The 25,540-nt window shown below is 35.0% G+C and overlaps 1 protein-coding gene across 6 annotated transcripts in view; it reads left to right on the forward strand.

Annotated features, from left to right (window-relative positions):
• Window positions 1-25,540, forward strand: part of HSF2 (heat shock transcription factor 2) — a 40,351-nt gene that overhangs the window by 7,879 nt on the left and 6,932 nt on the right. For 3 of the 6 annotated variants that reach the window (XM_019951852.3, XM_019951849.3, XM_019951851.3), the window contains 11 exons: window positions 5,649-5,757; window positions 5,932-6,059; window positions 6,912-7,036; window positions 9,221-9,296; window positions 12,581-12,642; window positions 13,546-13,633; window positions 15,166-15,314; window positions 15,734-15,973; window positions 16,633-16,738; window positions 22,342-22,395; window positions 25,123-25,204. In XM_019951852.3, the coding sequence (XP_019807411.1) occupies window positions 5,649-5,757; window positions 5,932-6,059; window positions 6,912-7,036; window positions 9,221-9,296; window positions 12,581-12,642; window positions 13,546-13,633; window positions 15,166-15,314; window positions 15,734-15,973; window positions 16,633-16,738; window positions 22,342-22,395; window positions 25,123-25,204 (1,219 nt within the window). The remainder of the gene's footprint in view (window positions 1-5,648; window positions 5,758-5,931; window positions 6,060-6,911; window positions 7,037-9,220; window positions 9,297-12,580; window positions 12,643-13,545; window positions 13,634-15,165; window positions 15,315-15,733; window positions 15,974-16,632; window positions 16,739-22,341; window positions 22,396-25,122; window positions 25,205-25,540) is intronic. The other 3 variants (XR_004529246.2, XM_019951855.3, XM_019951850.3) reach the window with 2 other exon arrangements.

Here is a 25,540-nt window from a genome sequence, read left to right on the forward strand (position 1 = left end):
TAAGTGGTATCCTTTAATGAAAAATAATTGCTGTTGCTGGTAATTAGAAACACAAGTAACGTTTGTATATTGATAATAAACCAGTGAGCTAATCATTTTACTGATTTGGATTCTCAAAGTGTACATCCATAGGTGTCTGGATATGACAGTTTTGTTCTTATTTTGAGAACCTTATACCTTCAGTTTCATTTTTTGCAGTGGCTAAGATACCTCAGGGTGTCAGATAGAAGCAGCAATCATGGGATCCCTTTCTCTTATTTTTAAAGGAAATGTTTTAAATATTTCCCCTTTAAGTTACTAGCTGTTAAAATTGAGAATTTTTAATTTGCCTTTTTGTTATTGATGACAGAATTAATTGGGTAGCTTAGAGGGGACAGGGCATGCCGGGATGGAGAATACAGGAAAAAGTTGACTTTGGAGGAGTAGGATGATGGGTTTGAAATAGACAAGTGAGTGAGTCAAAGAACATTGTGTAAAAATGTTAATGATTGAAAAATTCAAGTGGGAAATTTGAGATGGTCAGGGGCAGAGGCATAGTTGTGATAATCATTATACATAATAAAGTCAGTAATTAGAGAAATTGGTGTGGATGAGACTGCCTAAGGAAAGAGTATAAAAGGTATCATAATCAAGGATAGAAACTTAAAAAACCCACTACCTCTTGACAGCTGGAAAACAATTGAAAAGAAACATGAGAGATAGGAGACCCATTGTATAGTTTCGAAGCCATAAGAGCAGAGCATTTAAGAAGGGGAGTGTCAGTAGTGCCAAATGAAATGCCACAGAGAGGTGTAGGAAGATGAGGACTGAAAAGAGGGCATTGAATTTGGCATTTGACATTTTAGAAAAAACAGTTTCAGTAGAGGCACAAAAACTGAAACCAAATTTTAGTGAGAGTAAGTAGATGGCCCTGAATTGGAGAAGAGGGCTTTAAAATATTTGTCAAATTTTGCAGTGAATGAAAAGACAGATGGGGTGGATAGATTGAGAGGAAGTAAGGTAGAGGGAAAGTCCTTTTAAGATAGAAAAAGATGTATGCATTTTTAAATTTTAATAGCTACTACCTAATAACCAACAGTGGTTATTTTTAAACTTTAAAAAATTTGCCAATCTAATAAGTGAAATTCATTATTTTACTGTACATTTTATTATGAATGAGATCTGATCTTCTAAATTTCACATTGAGTGTTTCATCTTACTGATAGAAAATTTTTAATTAATGCAGTTAATCGTTTGTCATAAATGTTGGATATATTTTTATGTTAGTAAGCTTTCAACTTTATTGAATTTTTTAAATGTCTGTTGTCAGTTAAGTTTAAGTTCAGACACAAGTAATAGAAATCCAGACAACAATGGCTTAAACAAAATAGAGATGTACTGTATAGAGATGTACTCTTACATCTGAAGATGTACTCTTACATCTGAAGATACTGAGTCACCTTCTCAACCTTTCAGCCATACTTAGTTCCTTCTACTTCAGTCATTACTGGAGCTCTAGCCGTTGGCTCCAGGTTCTGAGCAGGAATATGAGATGTAGGAGTTTGACACTTTGAGTCTTTTCCCTTTTAGAAGCTTTTGTGGAAGCTCCGCTCAATCCATTTTGCTTATATCTTGTTTGCCAGATGTGTTATTTGGCCACCTCTGTTTCTAAGAGGGACTGAGAAATGTATTTGTAGCATCAGACAAAATTGTGTTGTTAGTAAGAAATTAGAGGATCATCCATGTTGTTGCAAGTGGCAGAATCTCTTTCTTTTTTAAGGCTGAATAATGTTTCATTGTGTATGTATGTATAAAATATATCAATATATGTATAAAGTATGTATATATCTCACAATTTCTTCTTTCTTTGTTGGACATTTAGGTTGTTTCTGTGTCTTGGTTATTGTGAATAATGCTGCAGTGAACATGGGAGCCCAGATATCTCTTAGAGATACTGATTTCATTTCCTTTGGGTATATACCCAAAAGAGGGCTGCTGGATCATATGGTAGTTCTATTTTTAACTTTTTGAGGAACCTTCATACCATTTTCCATAATGACATTACCAATTTACATTCCCACTGACAGTATACAAAGGTTCCCTTTTCTCTACATCCCTCACCAACACTTGTTGGTTTGTTTTTTTGTTTTTTTAGGAATAGCCATCCTAAAAAGTATGAGGTGATGTCTCATTGTGGTTTTGATTTGCATTTCCCTGATGATCAGTGATGTTGAGCACCTTTTCACATACTTGTTGCCCATTTGTATGTATTCTTTGGGAAAATGTCTAATCGAATCCTTTGCCCTTTTTTTTTTTTTTGTGGTACGCGGGCCTGTCACTGTTGTGGCCTCTCCTATTGCAGAGCACAGGCTCCGGACGCGCAGGCTCAGTGGCCATGGCTCACGGGCCTAGCCGCTCCGCAGCATGCGGGATCTTCCCGGACCGGGGCACGAACCCGTGTCCCCTGCATGGGTTACCCTTTCACTCTCTTGATAGTGTTCTTTACGCAAAAGTTTTAAAGTTTGAGGTAGCCTCATTTGTCTGTTTTTGCTTTTGTTGCCTGTGCTTTTGGTTATCCAAGAAATTTTTGCCAAATCCATTGTCATGAAGCTTCTCCCCCTTGTGTTTTCTTCTAAGATTTTTATAGTTTTAGCTGTCCTGTTTAAGCTTTTGATCTGTTTTGAGTTGATTTTTGTATATGGTATAAGGTAAGGAGTCAACTTCATTCTTTTGCATGTGAGTATCCAGTTTTACCAGCATGGTTTGTTGAAAAGGCTGTTCTTTTTCCGTTGAATTGTCTTTTTTTTGGCTGAGTTGGGTCTTCGTTGCTGCGCGTGGACTTTCTCTAGTTGCGGCGAGCAGGGGCTACTCTTTGTTGCAGTGCGCAGGCTTCTCGTTGCAGAGCACGGGCTCTAGGCGTGCAGGCTTCAGTAGTTGTGGTACGCGGGCTCAGTAGTTGTGGCTCGTGGGCTCTAGAGTGCAGGCTCAGTAGTTGTGGCACGTGGGCTTAGTTGCTCCACGGCATGTGAGATCTTCTGGACCAGGGCTCAAACCCATGTCCCCTGCATTGGCAGGTGGATTCTTAACCACTGCACCACCAGGGAAGTCCCTCCATTGAATTGTCTTGGCATCCTTGTCAAAAATTCTTGGACTGTATGTATGAGGGTTCATTCCTGGATTTTCTATTCTGTTCCATTGATTGGTCTGTCTTTATGTCACTACCATATTATTTTGATTATTTTAGAAGGAAATTTCAAATTGTTTATTTTTTATATGGAAATACACTAGTGACTTTATTTTTTTTTAATTTTTTTTCATATTGGAGCATAGTTGATTAACCATGGGTTAGTTTCAGGTGTACAGCAAAGTGATTCAGTTATATGTGTGTCTATTCTTCTTCAATTTCTTTTCCCATTTAGGTTGTTACATAATATTGAGTATAGTTCTCTGTGCTATACAGTAGGTCCTTGTTGGTTATCTATTTTAAATATAGTAGTCTGTACATGTCAATCCCCAAATCCCAGTCTATCCCTTGCCTCCCACCCTTCCCCGTGGTAACCATAAATTTGTTCCCTGAGTCTGTGAGTTTGTTTCTGTTTTGAAAATAAGTTCATTTGTATATTTTTTTGGATTTTGCATATAAGCAATATTGTATGATATTTGTCTGACTTAGTTTACTTAGTATAATAACCTCAGGGTCCATCCATGTTGCTGCAAATGGCGTTCTTTCATTCTTTTGATGGCTGAGTAATATTCCATTGGATATATGTACCACATCTTATTTATCCATTCATCTGTCGATGGACATTTAGGTTGCTTCCATGTCTTGGCTATTGTAAACAGTGCTGCAGTGAACATTGGGGTGCATGTAATCCTTTCAAACCATGTTTTCTTCTGGATATATACCCAGGAGTGGGATTGCTGGATCATATTGTAGCTCTATTTTTAGTTTTTTTAGGGAACCTTCATACTGTTTCCCATAGTGCATGAACCAATTTACATTCCCACCAACAGTGTAGGAGGCTTCCTTTTGCTCCAAACTCTCTCCAGCGTTTACTGTTTGTAGGATTTTTGATGATCGTCATTCTGACTGGTGTGAGGTGGTATCTCATTGTAGTTTTGATTTGCCTTTCTCTAATAATTAGAGATGTAGAGCATCTTTTCTTGTGCCACTTGGCCATCTGTATGTCTTCTTTGGAGAAATGTCTATATTTAGGTCATCTGCCCATTTTTTGATCGGGTTGTTTGTTTTTTTGATATTGAGCTGCATGAGCTGTTTGTAAATTTTGGAGACTAATCCCTTGTCAGTCTCATCTTTGCAAATGTTTTCTCCCATTCTTTGGTTTGTCTTTTTGTTTTGTCTGTGGTTTTCTTTGCTGTGCAGAGGAGTTTAATTAGGTCCCACTTGTTTATTTTTGGTTTTATTTCCATTACTCTAGGAGATGGCTTAAAAAAGATATTGTTGTGATTTATGTCAAGTGTTTTGCCTATGTTTTCTCTAAGAGTTTTATAGTATCTGGTCTTACATTTAGGTCTTTAATCCATTTTGAGTTTATTCTTGTGTACGGTTTTAAAGAGTATACTAATTTCATTTTTTTACATGTAGCTGTCCAGTTTTCCCAGCACCATTTATTGAAGAGACTGTCCTGTATTGTATAGTCTTGTTTCCTATGTTGTAGATTAATTGACCATAGGTGCATGGGTTTATTTCTGGGCTTTTCTATCCTGTCCCATTGATCTATATTTCTGTTATTTTGCCAGTACCATACCATTTTGATGACTGTAGCTTGGTAGTATAGTCTGAAATCAGGGAGCCTGATTCCTCCAGCTTCATTTTTTCTTTCTCAAGATTGCTTTGGTTTTTCAGGGTCTTTTGTGTCTCCATACAGATTTTAAGATTTTTTTTGTTCTAGTTCTGTGAATAACGCCATTGGTAATTTGATAGGGATTGCATTGAATCTGTAGATTGCTTTGCGTAGTATAGTCATTTTGACAATATTGATTCTTCCAATTCAAGAATATGTTATATCTTTTCATCTGTGTCATCTTTGATTTCCTTCATCTATGTCTTACAGTTTTCAGAGTACAGGTCTTTTGTCTCCTTAGGTAGGTTTATTCCTATGTATTTTATTCTTTTTGTTGCAGTGGTAAATGGGATTTTTAAAAAATTTTTCTTTCTGACCTTTCGTTATTAGTGTGTCAATTAGTAGCTAGATATCTTACTGAATTCTCTTGTGGTTTTTCAGTTGATTGTACAAATATATAATTATGTTTATTGATAAAATATGACTTTCTTTCAAATTTTATCTTATTTTTGTCTTAATTGCATTGGCTTTAAAACATTGTTAAGTAATTATACTAGCTACATACTGTATTTTATTAGTTTTTGATTAGAAGAATGGAAATCTTCTAATATTTAACTATAAAGTTTGATGCAGCTTTTGGTTTGATACATACTCCTAAACTTTTGAGATTGACATCAAAAAGTTTAATTGCAGTTTGGAGCTTAATTGAAATTTGTAGCTTAATTGCAGTTTGTTTTTGCTGCTATTAACAGGAATAAAATGATGGTCTGAAGGTGTCATGGAAGGACTGCCAAGTTTTGAGGTTCATATGTATCACCTAATTTCAGAGGATCTTAACTAATTGACGTTTTCAATTTTTTTCAGAATGGCCAAAGCTTTCTGGTTTTGGATGAACAAAGATTTGCAAAAGAAATTCTTCCCAAATATTTCAAGCACAACAACATGGCAAGTTTTGTAAGGCAACTGAATATGTGTGAGTATGGATAGCAGTTTAATTGGAGTACTGTCATCAGTCACTGATTAAACCTTTTCCACCATTAGGATGATAAAGGAAAATATATTCCATAGAAGCACCATTAATTTTTTAAGTTTTTACTTTTGTCTATTTAAAATTTTATTCAAAATCTGAATTTTGAATCTTTTTCAGATGGTTTTCGTAAAGTAGTACATATTGACTCTGGAATTGTGAAGCAAGAACGAGATGGTCCTGTTGAATTTCAGCATCCTTACTTCAAACAAGGCCAGGATGACTTGTTGGAGAACATTAAAAGGAAGGTGAGCTATTGTTAACATGATTTAATTAGGGCGTTAACATGTAGTATACTTGGCCAAGACATATTTCATTTGTTGACATTAAGAAGGTACTGAAATACACAGGTTTTCTTGTTGGGACAACTTAGACTAATGAAGCTTTAATTATTTTGCCCTTTATTTTTTTTTTCCTCTGCGCTCAACTGTATGGAGGGCTCAGTCTTTAAACACTTTTTAGAGGAAAGGAAATGTTTACATTCTGACTTAGGATAAGGAGTCATCTATATGGTGATGGCTCACTCCTTATAATTTAACTTAAAATCATAAGTTCCTACTAGAAAGTCAGCTGTCTGGAGGGCGTTTTTCTTTAGTTCACTGCTGAATATCTAGTGCTCAGAATAAGTCCCTTATATATAGTAGGAATTTAAATAATACATTTTTGAATGGATGATATGTTTTGCTGAAATAAGATATTTTGAGTAAATTCACAAGGTGGGGTGGGGGGCGGTAAAAGGGTAGTGGACCATGAAAGAACATGGTCTTAGTGTGCAACTATTCTGCATAAATTTAATTAAAAGTGGAATGCAATAATAAATAGGCTTGGGGAAATTACTGGGAATTTGACAGAAGAAAATGAAAACAAAAAAAAAAGCCCTTAAGTTGCTCCTGCTTATGGAAACTTTTCCACATTAAAAATAAATAAACTGATTATTCCTTATCCTCTCTTTGAGCTATGAAGTCTATTCTTTTCCTGGGCTTTTGGAACTAAATCTCACTTCCTGGACAGGCTACAAAAACGTCTTATAACAGGGAAGTTTTGAATTATAATCATGGTGTTTAGTATTTGTTTAATTTCCTACATTTACTTTTTGAAAGGTTTCATCTGCAAAACCAGAAGAAAATAAAATTCGTCAGGAAGATTTAACAAAAATTATAAGTAGTGCTCAGAAGGTTCAAATAAAACAAGAAACTATTGAGTCCAGGCTTTCTGAATTAAAAAGGTAAAGTATTATTTCCAAATATAATCCTAATATGGGGGTTGGTGTGTATGTGTGTGTTGAGGTTTGGAGGTTAGTGCTTTAAGTACCTAGATTACATTGTTGAAGCCAAGATCAAAAGCCTTTTTCTTAAGTATTGATTCCCTTTATTTTTTATTTGTAGCCATAAACTTTACCCCAATATTGTATTTTCATGATGGTGTTGAAAGAATATATAAACCTGGTCAGTCAAAACAATTTGATGCACAAGTGTTACTGATGAAATAATAGATCATTAAGTTGGTGTAGGAAACTATGATTCTACTTAGGTTGAATTTCATATGTTTACACACATATGAGGACCAAAAGCCATACTACAGGGACTTCTCTGGACCCAGTGGACCCAGTGGTTAAGACTTCACCTTCCAATGCCAGGGGTGTGGGTTTGATCCCTGGTTGGGGAGCTAAGATTGCACATGCCTCGCGGCCAAAAAACATAAAAAAACAGAAGGAATATTGTAACAGATTCAATAAAGGCTTCAAAATTAGTCCACATAAAAAAATCTTAAAAAAAAATACAGCATACGCTACCTATCCTTTCTTTTATAGAAGTTTCTTAGGACATTTTCTATGTGGCCTATCTTTTAGGAAAAAATAGGACACAAAAAATAGGGAAAAAAGGACACTAGAGACTTGTCCTACTTGATACTTACTTTACATTGACTTGGGAAAGTGATATTCAAACCTTTTATCTACAGAAAAGTGCTGTATTTTGTTTTACTACAATTTTTGGCACCATTATCCTAATGCCACAGTAACAACTTGTGTATAGAGTAGACCTATATTTCTCTTCTTAGTAAGTAGTTGGAATTCTCTTATAGTAAATAGGCACCAAGGTCTTAAGAGTATTTATTTTATGTATTGTCTGTCCCATTTCAATTGTGGGACGTTAGTTTAGCTATTCTTAACTCAAGTATCTTCATTGAGAGTAACCTTGGACTTTGATTCCCTTTTTTAATAAGTCTTAATTTGAAGCTTGCTAGTTTTGCATGTTTTATTTAAGCACGTATGTTGGTTTACTCTATGTATCTTGTGTCTGTTGAAGTGCCCTTTGACCCAGTTCCTTGAATCTCAGATTTAGCTTTTAAGGAGTGGGATCTCAAATTCCTCCTGTAAGTCTTAGTGGTAACCATTCTCCTACTTATCTTTAGTAGGCAGATGACGGTATCTTTATATTTCTGAGTCAGAAAAAGTACAGTAGTTATTAAGTATCAAAATCTTATTTTCTGTGCCCTCTATATTTAAATTCAGTCCCTTTTGTAATAGTTTGGATTGAGGAAGATGGCTTTTGTGTAAATTAACAAAAGAGCAAAAATTAGAGCATTTAATAGAGGAATTAATCTTTCAGGCCTTCTCAAAATTATCATTGCTGCTAACATTTAATAACTGCAATTTCAATGGAAGATGGTGAATGAAGGAAAAAAAACTATTACTGCTGGGCATATAATTGGTTTGTCATGTATTTAGATATGCTTTTAAAAAAACACATCTTTTAATATGCTTTAAAAAAACCAAACATTTATATGCGTGTGTTTGAGACAGATCTTTAGACAGTTTTAGAGTCTTACAGACTTCAGCTCGACATCAATACTTAACAAATTGTCTGTGTGATCTTGGGTAAGTCTTCTCAATTCTCTGAGTCTCAGTCTCCTCATCTATAAAATAGAGATAATTCCTTTCTTGACAGATTTTAGAGAAGTTTAAGTAATACACATAAAATGTTTAGAATAGTGCCTGGCATAGCAAGTGTTGGGTAAATGTCATTTCCCCTTTAAGAATTGTTTCCTAAGCACAAGTCCTGAATTCACATGGTAGCCATAGTTGAAAAGTTAGGTTATTTTTTAAACAGGAAGTAATGAAGCAGATTGTCAGAGGAGTAAATGGCCTACTATGTATGGATGTAAGCATAAATCTTAAGTTTTCATGCATACATTGCCATGAGTAGAAGATACTACAGTTATGAAGGAAGGATTCTGGAGTTGTGTCAAGGTTAGTTGCCATTCTGTGTAATTGAACCAAAGTTTTCCTAGTCTCATAAAGATATATAGTAAAAACTAGTTCACGTCTGGTGTTCTTAATTAAAGATATTGAGGTCTGGCTTATCTGACTGAATTTTTTTATTTTTATTTTTCATAAATGATAACATAGTGAGAATGAGTCCCTTTGGAAGGAGGTGTCAGAATTACGAGCAAAACATGCACAACAGCAACAAGTTATTCGAAAGGTAAGTTTTTTTCTCTGTGACTGTAATCTGCATTTGTTTAATGAGTACCATTTGTGACCCCCCCCCAGAAATCTCTATTGAGTAGTCAGTGATTGATCTTAGTTTCTTATGTATTGGGTACACAGAAGTAAAACTATGAAATCAAACAAATTAAGCCAAGTGTTACATATTCTTTGTAATAAAAAAAATTTCTTATTATTACTAAATGTAGTCATTCCATACTTCCAGATAATGTTTCATTAGCTTTTAGTAAAATTTTTTTGCCTGATATAACAACTTTATTATACTTAATTCTTAGGAGTATAATCAATATACTACCAATTTCTTAATATTTTATGTAAAAGACATAGCTTTACTGTGTGGGATTTTTTTTGTTTTTTGTCTTACTATTTTTTATTCTAAAAGGCATAGATATGGTCTTGGAAGATAAATGACTAATATTTTCAAATCGGTCGATCAAATTATGTGTTCAAAAAATGAGTTATAAGTGTATGCCACTATTCGTATGTGCAGAAAAGCAGTTAATGTAGTGTTGTAAAATAAATCCTAGATTTTAGTATATGAGCTGAAAATTACTGGGGGAACAGAAAATCTCTGCTGCAATTGTGTCCTTGTGATTTAATCTTCTCATATCAGCTTTCATATGTTAATAAGAGGTGAAACATAAAAGTAATTAAGGCAGCTATTTTTTGCTCATGAGTAAACTGGACTAAGTTTAAGCAACAGGTTTTATCAGGGGAGGGAGGGTGGGAGAGCTTCAGTTTGTTCCTAGTCAGAGGCCGTTAGCTAAAAATAGTGTTATGACTGAAAGGATATGGGTGTAGTGGAGCAGGGTTAGAACACAGAGATGAATGGTAGCTGTACCCTTTGGCCCATAGTCAAAATAGGTATACTGATTTTTAAAAATAAGTATGCAAGTGAAGGTTGAATGTAGGATTCAACTTTAAGTGTTTAGTCCAAGTACATGTATTTTTAAAACTTTCATATTTGATTCCAACTTGAAGCCCTGTTTAAGAATACCTGATTTTAAATGATAGGTGTACCTTAACCTGTGCTTTATTTTTAAAATCTGTTAATCTTTTTCAGAAAACAATGTTTTGGTTAAATATCAACTCACAATACTCCATAATTTGTTGGGTTTTTTTTTTTTTGAAAGCAAGGATAGTTGATAAAATACTTATTTAACATTTCAGTTTTTCATGAAATCTAACATTCTTTCTGCTCAAATTTGAGTTTGAATCTATGTGTTTTAGTGGGGTTAGGGAGTTTACATAATTCATGATGACAGGTGATAATATTTTCTCTATTCCTGGAATTTGTTTCTAATTCTGCCATTTACTGTTTGGCCTTGGATTAATTGGAATAATATATGGGAGGTGTCTTTATAGAACTTGTCAGCTAAAGAAGTCCAATGATGTAAATGTTAAATGCCTCATCTTCTCCTTCAGGAAACGAACTCTACAACATAATGCCAAAGTGTCAGAAGAGAACTGAAATACACAGCAAATTTCAGGAGAAATTTAGCCAGAGATTCATGTTCTTGTAAATTCAGCCAACTAATGTTTTAAGAATTTTCCCTAACACTTTTTTATAAATTAACAAAAGTAATTGGACTATTTCATAGATATCTTTAAGGTTAAATGTTGTCTTTTCATCAGGTGTCAGCATTTTCTTTTGAATAAGCAATTTAGTGGCTAACCTCCTCTTCATAGACTCTAATGCTGTCTAACTCTTCAACTAAAATGTCTATATTTTTCTCCATGGCAAAGTTAATACTGATTGTAAGGCAAACCATTTAGTAGCCTCGTTTGGGGGAGAATTACAAAATTAAAGCTATACGGTGTGTATTTTCAATGGACAATTCTCTATTTTAATTGTGTAATTATATTTCATAAAGCTTGTACAAGGAACTCTTCTGCAGAGTCTAAATAGTCATCAGTCACTTGGCCTTTATTCATAACATCTCAGTGATATACTGCTGCTTTTTTTTAAAATAAATTTTTTAAAAAAATATTTATATATCTTTGGCTGCCTTGGGTCTTCGTTGCTGCACGCGGGCTTTCTCTAGTTGTGGCGAGCGGGGGCCACTCTTTGTTGTGATGCTCAGGCTTCTCATTGCGGTGGCTTCTCTTGTTGTGGAGCACGGGCTCTAGGCACGCAGGCTTCAGTAATTGTGGCATGTGGGCTCAGTAGTTGTGGCTCGTGGGCTCTAGAACGCAGGCTCGGTAGTTGCAGCGCACGGGCTTTGTTGCTCCGTGGCATGTGGGATCTTCCTGGACCAGGGCTCGAACCCGTGTCCCCTGCATTGGCAGGCGTATTCTTAATCACTGCGCCACCAGGGAAGCCCCTATACTGCTTTTAATAGTTTACTTTTTTAACTCCTTTAGGCAGTATAATTTCAAGACATACCCTAAACCAGTTCTCACATTCATATCAGTATCACCTGGAGGTCTTGCTAAACAACACATGTTGCTAGACCTCATCCTCAGAATTTAAGATTCAGCAATTCTGGAGTGAGGCAGAGAATTTGCATATTTAAAAAGCTCCTAGGCCAGTGCTGCTGGTCCATGGACCACACTTTAAGAAACACTATCATAAAATATGAAGGATTGTTTGCATGTCTTGATCTGTTTAATAGTCTTTTTCTAAATTTAATCAGACTCTGAAGATTAAATCAGCTTCCCGCGATTGTCATCAGGAAGCTTTGACAGATGTTCAGTGTCTCAATAATAATTTTTCTAGAGTTAGCCAATAAACTTTTTCTAACTTGAAAATAGTAAGATCTATTCTGAGAGAGTTGGCAGTTTCTTTTGCCTCTAATTGTATTACCTGGTATAAGAAAAATATCTGTCAAACATCAGTTTTCTTTTCTGCGTCATAATCTTCTTGAAAGAATTTTAAGTAAAAATAGGGATCTGTATCCAGGCATACTTGGTACTTATCAAGACAAATAATTGAACTGAATATTTGATAGATAAATAGGTGGATGGGTGGGTAGGAAGCTAGATATATAGATAGATAGATGGGTAGATGGATGTCCTAGGTACCTCTATATCTTAGGTAGCAGCAACTTTATCACAGGTTGTTCTTCTGCCTGGATGCTGGTACATTTCTTTAAATATCATTGTAAGATGCATCCAAATTTAAAATGTTAATATGTGAGAAACTATGTGACTTAGAATAGAGGACATACAGTACCTGCATTAATTTTATAAGACTTGTAATATAGACTAAAGAATTAAGAATCTATGATGGAATATTTCTTATTTATATTTTCCTTTTAGATTGTCCAGTTTATTGTTACATTGGTTCAGAATAACCAACTTGTGAGTTTAAAACGTAAAAGGTAAGATTTTATGATAATACATTTTGACCTATCTATAGACAACCAAACGTTAGAATTTAATCATGAATGGTTTACATTTGCTGAGTGTATGCGTGTTGTCCCAGATGAACAGTCCTCCCTTGTTAAATTATACTTCTAACATTTCAAGAGTGGTGGTGTTTCCTACTATTGTCATCTTGCTGTTTTTGAAAGATTAGAATAGGCTAAATGGTCGTTTTACATACATACGGTTTATAAAGAGTTCATCTTTCATTCACATTAGCAAATTATTGTAGCATTAGTCCTCAGTGAGAGAAACTCTTAAAGAGAGGATACATGCTGAAAAAAGCATAAAAAGTTTTTACTTGATATCTCATGTTTAATCCACTCACAAGGGTCTTTAAAAACCTGTACATTGACCATGGGTTGTGATACCCATAAATGTCAGTAACTACCTTTGTCACAATTAAAACATAAGGAAAACAGTGGACAAAGGAATAGGTAGAAGGAGAAAAAGATTATCTTGTAAGGCAAAGGATTTTAGCAGAGCTTGGTTATACTTACAGCTTATGCTGTAGAATTAACTCTACTTCCATTGAGTCTTTGCGATATTACCTACTTTTTACTATGTAAGAACCATAAAGAGTTATGTAGTTCAGTCAGCAATGAAGTATATTTGGGGAGAGTAATTTATAGTGTTTATTATAACAAAGATAACACAGAAGAATGGAGAAGTAAAAGCCGTGGATACACTATCCCCCATACCCCTCCAAAGAGGTAATCGTTTTTAAGAGTTTCTTGTGTACTGAAATTTTTTATTCATTATTAAAATGAGTGTGTTTATATGTGGCTAAATTATTAGAAGCAATTTAAACTCCATGTATGTTTGCTCACTGAACTTCATGTATATCTTCTGATTTTCAGACCTCTACTTCTAAACACTAATGGAGCTCAAAAGAAGAATTTGTTTCAGCACATAGTGAAAGAACCAGCTGATAATCACCATCATAAAGTAATTTTTAAAATTCTGTTTTATATTTATTATCTCAAACTAAATTTTATTACAGCAGTATGTCATGCATTTGAAAAAGTTTAGTGAATAATCTAACTGTTCATCCTCCAGCTTTTAAATCATGACATTTTTTATCATTTGCTCTAGATTATTTTAAGAGATAAACTATTACAGATACAGTTGTCTCAGTTACCTGTTCCCAAGTTCATTTTTCTCTCCCTCTCCAGTCTCCCCTGTCACCCAGAGATAAATCACTATCTTGAAGTAGTATGTGTCATTCCCATGGCCGATTGATGTGTGAATCCATGAACAGTATTTGGTATTATTTTGCATATGTCTAAGCTTTATATAAATGATATTATTTTGTACATATCATTTTGCAGTGTGGCCTCTTTCACTTGGTCTTGCTTTTGAGATTTATTAAACATAGAGATTTAGTTGATCTTAACTACTATATGAGATTAATTGAATATTATGATAATGTAATTATGCACTTGTCCGTTGGTTATTTTAAGTTGTTTCCAACTTTTATTATAAATGTGTACAGACCTAGACTCTTCTACTGTAGCAATTTCAAAAAAATATTTTTGTTTACCTTCATTTTTTCACAAGCTCTCTGGGTAAATTGTCAAACTTATACGCAGTGGCAATTAGTTGAGTCCAGACTTCTTTTAATATCTGATTATCATTGTTACTTTCAAATCTTAGAATTCTAAATACTGCTTTAGATTTATTATTAAAGTATTGAGATTTTTGTTCTCAGGCAAGTCAGAGTTAACCTGACATCTGGTTCCTCTTCCCACTATTTAAATTATCAGGCATACCTGTTTTTAGGATTGAAGACTCATGTAAATGGGTGAAGATTTCTTAATTTAACTTGATTTGCATCTTTTGCCTCTATATTATCTAGAGTTGAAATTGATAGAATTTTCTATTATAATAATGACTTTAGTTTGCTTTGGAGAATTGAATGTTTTTTTATTAGTGTAGCCATGGTCTGAATATAGCTGTAGCTGAATTTAAAAAAATAATAATTGCTAAAATGCCAGACTGACATTTAGCTGTGGAATAGTTGAAGTGTTTTTTTCCCCCTTTTAAGGAAACCATTTAATGAGTAAGAATAAAACATGGCGTCAAACAGAGTAGCTTGAGATGAAATAATCCCCATCAGCCCAGTGGCCATCTGGTTATGTTCGAGATTTCTGATGAAGTCCTAAGACTTTTTTACTCTTTGGGTATAAAAAATCTTTAAAATTTGAAGATCTTTTCATAGAAACATTCTGAGGCATGTCATCTTTAATGTCCCTTACAGTAAAAGAAATAGTTAAGTAGCATGCAGATAATACATCTCATACCTCTGTAAATTGGTACTTCTAATACCAATTTAGTGTATAAGTCCCATAAGGGCAGAAAACATATCTGTTTTGCTTACCATCGTATCTCAGTGCCCAGTTAACATTTTTTAAATGGTATGTTGTTTAGTAGTCAAAATAATTTCAGTTTTTTGATATATTTTCTACCTGATTTTTTAGGTTCCACACAGTAGGACTGAAGGTTTAAAGCCAAGGGAGCGGATTTCAGATGATATCATTATTTATGACGTTACTGATGATAATGCAGATGAAGAAAATATCCCAGTTATTCCAGAAACTAATGAGGATGTTATATCTGATCCCTCCAAGTAAGGAGATTGTGAAATACAATTTTTGAAAATATTACTCTTTTTTTATCAGAGATCTAAATTTAAAACTACTTTATTCTTTGATAAACTAATATCTGACTCATATTTTAATTATTGAACTGAAAAATTAAGCCAAATTATTCAAGCACATAACCCCCCTCCCTCCAGCGAAAAGACTCCCAGCAAAAAGTAATGAGAATTCATTCTTATTTTTAAAGTTTGGAGTTAAAGACCTTTAATTGATTCTTTGTGGTCTTATATTATATGAAGTATCAATATTTTCATTAAACTACACACCCAAGAAAAGCCTTTTGACAGGTGGTTTGGGGAGAGAGTTTCCATGGAGAGTGACTGGATAGGGTGAATTTATTGAATTAGTCTGAGAATGTAATTGGTTATTTCTCATATTGCTGATCTAGCTGTAGCCAGTACCCTGATATTGTCATTGTTGAAGATGACAATGAAGATGAATATGCACCTGTCATTCAGAGTGGAGATCAGAGTGAACCAGCCAGAGAATCCCTAAGTTCAGGCAGTGATGGCACCAGCCCTCTCATGTCTAGTGCCGTCCAGCTAAATGGCTCATCTAGTCTGACCACAGAAGATCCTGTGACCATGATGGATTCCATTTTAAATGATAACATCAATCTTTTGGGAAAGTGAGTCTCATCTAAAGGTTGTCTAAGTTTATTTGCTTTCTTTGTTTACTTCACATGTTCTTTTTCTCTTTGAATGATTTTCCTTTCAGGTTATGAACCTATGTAGTCAACCTTTCTGTTCTGGTTAGTGCTGAGCTCTGCAGATGGTATTTTGAGAAAGATTTAATTATCCCAAGAGCAGTCTTGGGATCTTCTTGTCAATTCCTCAGATTTCTGTAATGAAATACTTGGTTTTGAATGTCTTAAAAAAGTGTGTATGATTGTGTGTATTTGTGTTTTTATCAGGACTGTGGAATAATACAATCTCTATGAAGGAACTTATTTTATAGCAAAGGAAAACTAGAAGTTAGTAGCAATATAACCAGTAGTAAAGAGGTTAAACATTTTATAATTTATAGTATAGAGGAAAAAGATAAATCAGACTGGGTTATTGCAGAACCTTTTTTCTTTAAATACTAAAGTTTTGTATAAAGGCTGTGGGTTCTCAATTAACCAAGTTTTTTTGAATCCTAAATAGTGAATAGGATCTCTTAAGGTTAAGAATTGGTAAGGATTCAGCAATTGCTAGGAATATTTTGCCTAGCTAGACTGCAGTGTGATTTTAAACATAAAAGCAAGGAAACCTAATATTTGATTTTTTTAAAATCTTTTTTCCTTAGGGTTGAGCTGTTGGATTATCTTGACAGTATTGATTGCAGTTTAGAGGACTTCCAAGCCATGCTGTCAGGAAGACAGTTTAGCATAGACCCAGATCTCCTGGTCGAAGTAGGTACTTTGAATATTCTTTGTTGTACCGGCAGTTTGTGTATTTATGTATAGTATTTATAAATCAGTGCATCATATTCTTGAATTCTACACTGTTTTTGCAGTTTATTTTTTTAAATGAATGGTTTTGTTTATTAGAATGAACAGATGGGTTCAGGAAAGTGAAGGAGGGAGATCACTATTTGTCTCTGAGTAGAAGTTCAGTTAATCCCTGTGTAACAACATATCAACTCTGTTCAACAGTACTATTAAATCCAGGTCTTGTCTGGACTTGTTGCTGTGTTATGTTTTGCTCTAGAGTAAATTGTCATTGAATAGAAATCAGTGCAAATAGTGTAAATAATTAGCCAGGAAACAGCATGGAAGCACTTCTTAATACTTTGGGAATTAATGTTTTTCAGTCAAATGTATTATATGTTGTTATATTTAAAAATTTTTTGGATTGAGTCCTAAGATTCCCCTATTCCAGTCCTCACCACCACCTATATGAACTTGATTCCTATGTTGTCTGGACTTTGAATCCTTGTCTATCATTTCTGGTACTAACCTTGCTCTCTTTTCTCTTGTTCCTACCACTCCTCTCTCTCTTACCTAAAGCTTTCTATGTGGCCTGGTTTCATCCAGATGAATCTTGTTCTTTCCCCTATTTCCATTTCCTGTTGTGAACATTTTCTGTTGTGTTATTTTTTTTTTTTGCGGTACGCGGGCCTCTCACTGTTGTGACCTCTCCCGTTGCGGAGCACAGGCTCTGGATGCGCAGGCTCAGCGGCCATGGCTCACGGGCCCAGCCGCTCCGCGGCATGTGGGATCTTCCCGGACCAGGGCACGAACCCGTGTCCCCTGCATTGGCAGGCGGACTCTCAACCACTGCGCCACCAGGGAAGCCCCTGTTGTGTTCTTTTACTTGAAAAGTTTTGTTGTTCTTTGTTTTGCATTTTTTTCCTTAAAATACAGCTTCTCTCACATCAGAGGATTCTACAGTTTGTCAGTGTCACATGACTTATTTTTCCTAAATCATCAGTGCCTCACAGGATGGATTTCACCTTCTTTGAAGATTTCCTTTCCATGTTATTCTCTTAACTGAATTCAACATCCATGTTAATGACCTATTTGGACTTGTTTAACAGTAACTTGACAGCCCTTCTTGATTCTATCAGTCTTTGTCCCCAATCTGAATCCAGAGACCTTTTAGAATATCTCTCCCTTAGATCACTAAGAAGGAAATAAAATCCTGTAATTCTGACTCTACAAATCCTCACAGTCTTCAAGTAGGTCATTTTAATTTAACTTTGGAACAGTTATCACGTTCTTTTGTCCTCACGACCTTATCCAGCCAACACTTCCCTATTCACAGAGCATAATTCACCATGCCCTGATACTCTCATCAGCTGTGGAATCTCATATCCTTTCTTCTTAGAGGAAGTACTTCCTTTTTAAAACCAGTTTGTACACCTGCCCCCCGCTTCTCTGTTTTTCTCTCTCTATCCTTGATCTTTTCCAACTGCCTTCAGTGGGTACAGATCATCTCCATTTTGATGTGTTGCTCTGCTCATTTACCATTCTGCTTCTCCAATCCTTTTACTACAAAACTGTAGAAATGAGTGGCTGTATTCGTTACTTTTTTTTTCACTCTATATTTCCTTTGAAACCCTGGATTGTCTTGCTTATTTACTCAAAGCCTGTGCTGTCTTGGTATATCCACTGTAAGTAGCCTGCAGCTTTTTTTTCTTCAAATTAGGCCACTGGGCTAGTGGAAGAAGGTTTGTTTTGAATCAGACAGATTTGGGTTCCATTTTTGGCTCATGTTACTTACTAGCTAAGTTATTAATCTTGGGAAAGTTAACCTCTCTTGCTCAGTTTCCCCATCTGTTAAATATGGCTGATGCCTGACATGAAGGGCTTTTGTAAGGATTATAAGTAATTAACACTATTACTGTTTAACACTATTGATTTTCTACTGTAGAACTTTTCCTGTTGATTTTAAAGGCACTGGACCTCTTTGTTCTCTTCCTATCTCCCTAACCATTCTGTTTCCTCTAAGAGCTTTTCTTTTTCTTGCTGTCTTCTACTTGTGGATATTCCCCAAGGTACCCAGTCTTTTATCCTGTTTTTTCCTACCTCTCTTCTTTTTTCTATCCTGCCTCTCTGGAGGGATTTTAGCTTGTAGGATTGCTCTCAAATGTATATCTCCAGCTCTTAATATTTTTTAAAGTAACCTTTGCTTGAATTCTAATTCCATGCCTTTGGGATCATCAGTTAGATCTTGCCTTAAATTATTTGTTTTTAACACCAAACCTTTGTTTATTTTCTAAACTAGCTACCTTTTTAAGCTTTATTTTCTGTAGTGGTATCAGTCTTCTGTTACCCACACAGGATAGTAATCACAGTAATCTTGGTTTCTTTATCTCCTTGTTCACCAAGCCTGTGTATTTTCCAAAATAACATTCACAAACCATCCCTACTTTCTTTTGGGTTGGCCAGAAAGTGCCTTCGGCTTTTAAGTAAAAATAAGACAATTTTTCATTTTCACCAAGAACTTTATTGAACAATGTATTCACCATTTTGTTCCACTACCTTCTGCCATTTTTCATACACCTTCATAATTCCATCTTCCCAAAACTTTTTATCTTTTTGAGCAAAGAACTATTCCAGGTGCCTTTTACAGTCTTCCAGGGAATTGAATATTTTTCCATTAAGAGAATTCTGTAAAGATCGAAGTAAATGGAAATCTGAAGGTACAATATCTGGAATATGGCTGATGAATCCGAACTTCCCAGCCAAGCTGTAACAGTTTTTGCCTGGATATCAAAGAAACATGTAGTCTTGCGTTATCCTGATGGAAAGATTATGAATTTTCTGTTGACTAATTCTGGATGCTTTTCGTCAAGTGCTGCTTTCAGTTGGTCTGATTGGGAGCAGTACTTGTTGGAATTAATCGTTTGGTTTTCCAGAAGGAGCTCATAACAGAGGACTCCCAATCCCACTATATACACAACATCACCTTTGGATGAAGACAGGCCTTTGGTGTGGTTGGTGGTGGTTCATTTCACTTGCTGCATGATCTCTTCTGTTCCACATTATTGTACAGTATCCACTTTTCATTATTGTATGGTATCCACTTTTCATCACAATTTGTTTGAAAAAGGAATGTTTTCTTTACATTTAAGTAGAGAATCGCATGTAGAAATATGTTCGAGAAGGTTTTTTCACTTAACATATGTGGAACCCAAACTTCTAAGCGATTAACATACATATTAACATAACAAACTTCATAGTGACTTTCAATGCTCAATTTGAATATTTTGAATATGTCAGCTATCTGCCACGTGGTGTAATGTTGCTTGTTCTAATTAATGTCTCGATTTGATCGCTATCAACGTCAACTGGTCTACCCAACCGTGGAACATCGTCCAGCAAGAAATCTCCAGCATGAAACTTTGCAAACTACCTTTGACACGTTCAGTCAGTCACAGCACCTTCTCCATACACTGCACAAATCTTTTTGTGCATTTCAGTTGCGTTTTTACCTTTCTTGAAATAGGGAAGCATAATATGCTGAAAATGTTGCTTTTTTTTCTTCCATCTTCAATATTAAAATGACTACATAAGAATTCACCAATTTTAATTTTTTTTTAAATGCACGCTGATATGACAGCTGTCACATTACAGTCTAGCAAGATTGTTTCAAATGAAGTTAAAGACAACTAAGTGCTACTAGAGCCATCTTACAGAAAAACCAAACGAACTTCTGGGCCAACCCAATATTTTCACTGTTGCCTCTCATCTAAGACCTTCATTGTTTATTTCATCCTTGAATTTTGGGGTATTGTCATAAAAAATCTACCCATAGGTTGCCTTATTCTCTGAGATGGCAAAGATGGTAAGAACGTGTGTGAGTAATAAGTATGCTGAGAAGCTCATGGGTTCTTGCTGCAGAGTTCAGTACAAGTGACCCAGTGTGGAATCAGTAGGAGAGACTTGACCTTAGAATTCAACTCTGTCAGCTCCTCATACATGATCTATTTTCCTACTTCAGACCATGCGTCTGCTGGGAATACATGAAGGGATCCCTGAGTCAGTGGGTAGAGGGATTGAGGCAAAGAAGGAGTGAGGAGTTTATACTGCTGGTCCTCCTCAGATGCCACTCTCAGTAGGGACAAAATCTGGTCAGGCCTCTGAGGCAAGTACAAGCTGAACTGGTAGAGATGGGCAGTGATGTATAGTTACCTACTCTTAAGAAACTGAGTCTCTTCCTCTTCATGGATCAGTAGGAGGAAAAGTTATGAAAGGAAGAAATGTTAATGAAAGGAAAAGAAGAGCTGGGGATATTTTTAGGGCCACAATGAATGTGGAACTTTAAGGAAAGGAATCAGTGTTTAGAGAGGGTGGAGGAGCGTCTCTGCATTTCATTCTATCCTGCAAACCATTTGGTGTGCTCATTCTCTTAAAATGCTTTAGTCAGTATATTTCATTACTCAGGCCACTCCCAAGTCTCTTATTGCTGACAGAATGTCCTGTCCATTCATTGGCCTTGCCGTACCTTTTGAACCTTATGTATACAACTTTCTATTCAACTCAGGACTTCTGCATTATTTGGACTTACCATCTTATTTGTAGAACTTACCTCACAACCATTTCTTCCTCTCTGTTGTTGCTAATGCTGTAACAATGTACTCCTTCATCCTCTCCTTTCTAAGTCCTAGCCATTCTCCAGGAACTACATGTCACATAGTTTTATCAAGACTTTTTGTTTCATCTGAGAGACGGGGTGTGTGTGTGTGTCTGTTTTCCTTTCTCTTAGCTCCTTAGTACTTTTGAGCCCCACCATCCATTATTATTGTAATACTGGATTGTATCTGATCATATGTTGCTATTTGATGTTATTCTTATTTTGCCTTTTAGATTGTAAGCTCCTGGAGAGCAGGAATAGTGTCTTCATCTTGTATTCTTCATGATGTCATTTATTTCTTAGATGCTCAGTAAATCCCTGTGGACTGGATGACTTTGAAGCTTGTGACATAAACAAAAGTTATGTTTGTAAAGTGGCTGGTCTGAGGAGTGCAGTAAGCAGTAGGCAGTGGTCTTTGCATTTATGGCTTCCCTTGCTAGGTGAGGTGAAAAGAACCAACATGGAGTTAAGCCATTTGGTCGGAGGGCTCTACTTGAGGTGTAATTTAGGAACCACTGTCATAGAGCAGATTCTATAAGTTTATCACATAATTAGCAGGTAGTCAGTGAAGGCTCTTGTCAGGGCAAGGGACTCAGCCCTGGGTGCCATTTAAGGCCAGAGGCTTTTCGGGAGGAAAAAATAAAGGAAATGAAGGAGAGGGGAGGTGGGGAAAACCACTATTTGTCTCAAGTGATTTACCCTACTGCTTTATAGAATAGAAATTCTTAAAACAGCTAATGCATGGGTAGCTTGCTCTGCTTTTGTTCGTTTTTCTTTCCGCTTTTCTCTTCCAAACTTGCTTTACTATATGGAAACTTCCTAGTGCAGGAGCTACATCTTTTCACCCAACATGGCTGTATAGAAATTTTGAACACACAGTTAATTTTTTTAAAATATTTTTTAAACTTATCATCTTTCTTGTTTGGTCTTTCAGCTTTTCACTAGTTCTGTGCAGATGAATCCCACAGATTACATCAATAATACAAAAGTAAGTTTTAATTTGTGTTGCTCAGGACCCGTAGCTGTAAGAATTTGAAAACAGTCCTAGTAAGTAGAGAGCAGTATCACTCCCAGTTACAAAAAGCATTTTATATTCTTACCTAATAAATGTGATCAAGATAATAAAATTCTAGATGAAAAATTAGCTTTTGGTTATGGGGTGAATCATTGCCCAATTCTTCTGTGCCTTGTGCTGTTAAGTACCAGTGTGAAATCAGCCCTCAATGTGCTGGGAGATAAACTGACTAAATTTGGCATATTCAGGTATATCACTGAAAAAAATTATTAGAATATGATTTCTTCATGTTCTGTGTCTTCATTTTACATTCTTATTCCATCTATTAAAAACTTCTCAGCATTTTTTTATTGAAAATTTAAGGGTACCCATATTTTAAAATAAGTTCCTTCATTTTATTAGTATACAGTAAAAGCACAGGGATTTATACTATTTGTAGGTAAGGTGAGTTGAAACAGTGAAGTACGGATTTTGGACTTTTTTTTTAAGTAATTGTTTTATTTTCTTAAATGTATAGTACCTGCAGTTGGGATTAGCAGATGTTAACAAATTCTTTAGAACTGGTTTTTAATGAGTAATAAGAACAGTGTGAAGTTGTTAGAGCAGACCTTTAGAAATCATTCTGTTTCGTTGTATAGCTTATTGTCTTGAGTAGGTATATACTTCATTTATCTTGTATTTATACCAAATTGTTCTGTAATCCCTGTTTTTCATTGAATAAAAAGGTAAATCAGGTCCCCTGAAATGTGTACAAATTCTAGATTAGTGGAATCAAAATTTTTATTTGTGTTCTTTATAGTAAAAAATGAACACATATTAAATAAATATGAGGTATTAGAGTGAGGAGGTGGAATTTTTCTGACCATTGTCATGTGTGAGGATGGCCTGACCACATTTTCTGCATTTTCAAAGTTATAGCCTGGGTAACTTAAAGTTGAAGGAATTTGTGAATTTTTGAACTAGAAGGTTGATTATACATTCAGTATTTGGATGATTTATATCAGGGGTTATCATACTTTTTCTGTGAAGACTAAATATTTTTGGTTTTGCATGAAGCCAGGTGTTCTCTGTCACAACTAGTCAACTGCAATTTGTAGTGCAAAAGCAGCCGTAGACAATACATAAAAGAATGAGTATGGCTGTGCTTCTGTAAAACTTTACTTTCAGTAAAGTCAGGATGCTGAATTTGGCATTTGGACTATAGTTTGGCTAGGTTTATATTATAAGAATCTGTGGACCACGTCAGTACTGTGTTTCAGTAAATATATTATTGAATGTGAGACCTTAAGTTGAATGAACCCATATCATGCATTCATTTAGTGAATGTGCTGTACTGTTTGTTTATTGTTAGACATTGAGTCGTTCTCTATTCTTGAATCATCTCCTGTTCCCAGAAGCTTTTAGAAATAGCAGTTAAACAGCAAGTTTACGTATTGCTCTATAGAAAAATTAAAATGGAGAGTGATTCTTTTTATCATAGTTTTAGAATCTAGATTGTTTTTAAATAATTGACACATCAGCTGTCATTCCCTTGCTCATGACAGGTATTATGTGACATGTATTACAGCACTCTTTACTAATGAGTCAGGATGCCTTATACTCCTCACTGTAGCAGTCTAAGTGGTCACTACTAATAAGCAACAGTTTGTATGGGAGATGAAACCCATTTGTCATCCTGGTTCTAATATGCATTTAGAATAACAAGAGTGGCATCCTTGGAAAATACCTATTTTAGGAAGTAGAAAAATACAGAAGGTATTATTTCATTAATGTTTATTTATAGTGAATGCTAAATGAGAAATATTTTAATGTAAATTTTGGTGGAAGTTTAAGTAGTTTTTATTATGTCTTGGAGTCATTATTATCTATGAAGCCTGGAAACTTGTACTGCTTAATTTTGTGATGAATATCAGGGAAATTATAGGAATTAGTATGTTTGTTACATCATATATAGTTTACAAGTGTGCAGATATCTGGGACTTACAGCTATTCAGGAAAAATTGTGAACCTCAGCACCTCAGTTTGAACATCGTTGAAAAGAACACTGAAGAACTTAACATTTAAAGATTAATCCCCTTACAATCAGATGTAAGGAGAGAAGACAGTGGTTGAAAGAAGCAATTTAAATGACAGAAAAGAATTGAAAGAGCCAAAAAGGAAATGAAGAAACACCACCTCAACTTTGAGGCTTCCAAATATAGGGATAACTAGTTTGAAGGATGTTATCCTGAGCTACTGTAAACGTGTTCAGTTACGCTAAATATTCTGTTTGTGAGTGAAAAGAAATGTGTAATACGTTTTAAATCAAAGCTGTTTAAAATGAATTTAATTATTTAAAGAATTATCTCTTCATTAGCAATTAGAAACTAGCCATCTTTGATTCATTACCATCTTCTACTCTTGTCAAATTCTGTCTGTTCTACTTTTGAAATGCTCCCTCCTTTTTGTACTTAGTGTCATCCTAATTCAGGTTCTTTGTTTCATCCACCTGATGACAGCAGTAGTTTTCTTAGGCAGTTTCATTACCTCTACTCAAATCTCTTTCTCTCCCTAGTTCATCTTTCCTGATGCTCCCCTTTCCTATATATTTCAGAGAACATACCAATATTCTTATATTTTACCAGTTTTTAATTTTTTGCTATTTTTCAGGAACATATAAAATATGAGACAAGTATTTTTATATTATTTTTTCTCTTTTAGTCCGAGAATAAAGGATTAGAAACCAAGAGCAATGTAGTTCAGCCAGTTTCAGAAGAGGGAAGAAAATCTAAACCCAAAACAGGTAGGTATAAATGTAGTATTAGTTTTTTTAAATAAAGATTTCTATGTAGAAACTGTGGGCCAAGGAAGGTTTTGCCATGCTTAACAATTGAACACAGATTTGTATTAGTCTCAGTTCTATGCATAACGTATCAAGGTTCCAGCATATAAAGGAAATTGAATTGGTGTGGTAATAGTTCTTAAAGATTGTCATTTTTTCCCCCCTATTTAACTTCAGGAGAACTGAAAGAACCCTCAGTTCTTAATTGTTGAATAAAAGTGTACATTTTCTGACTTGTACATTTTTAAATTTACTGACACAAAGTGTGATATTTCTTGTTTGGCTATGTAAGGGTAA

Source organism: Tursiops truncatus, chromosome 12, assembly GCF_011762595.2.
Source record: "Tursiops truncatus isolate mTurTru1 chromosome 12, mTurTru1.mat.Y, whole genome shotgun sequence".
Classification (NCBI taxonomy): domain Eukaryota; kingdom Metazoa; phylum Chordata; class Mammalia; order Artiodactyla; family Delphinidae; genus Tursiops; species Tursiops truncatus.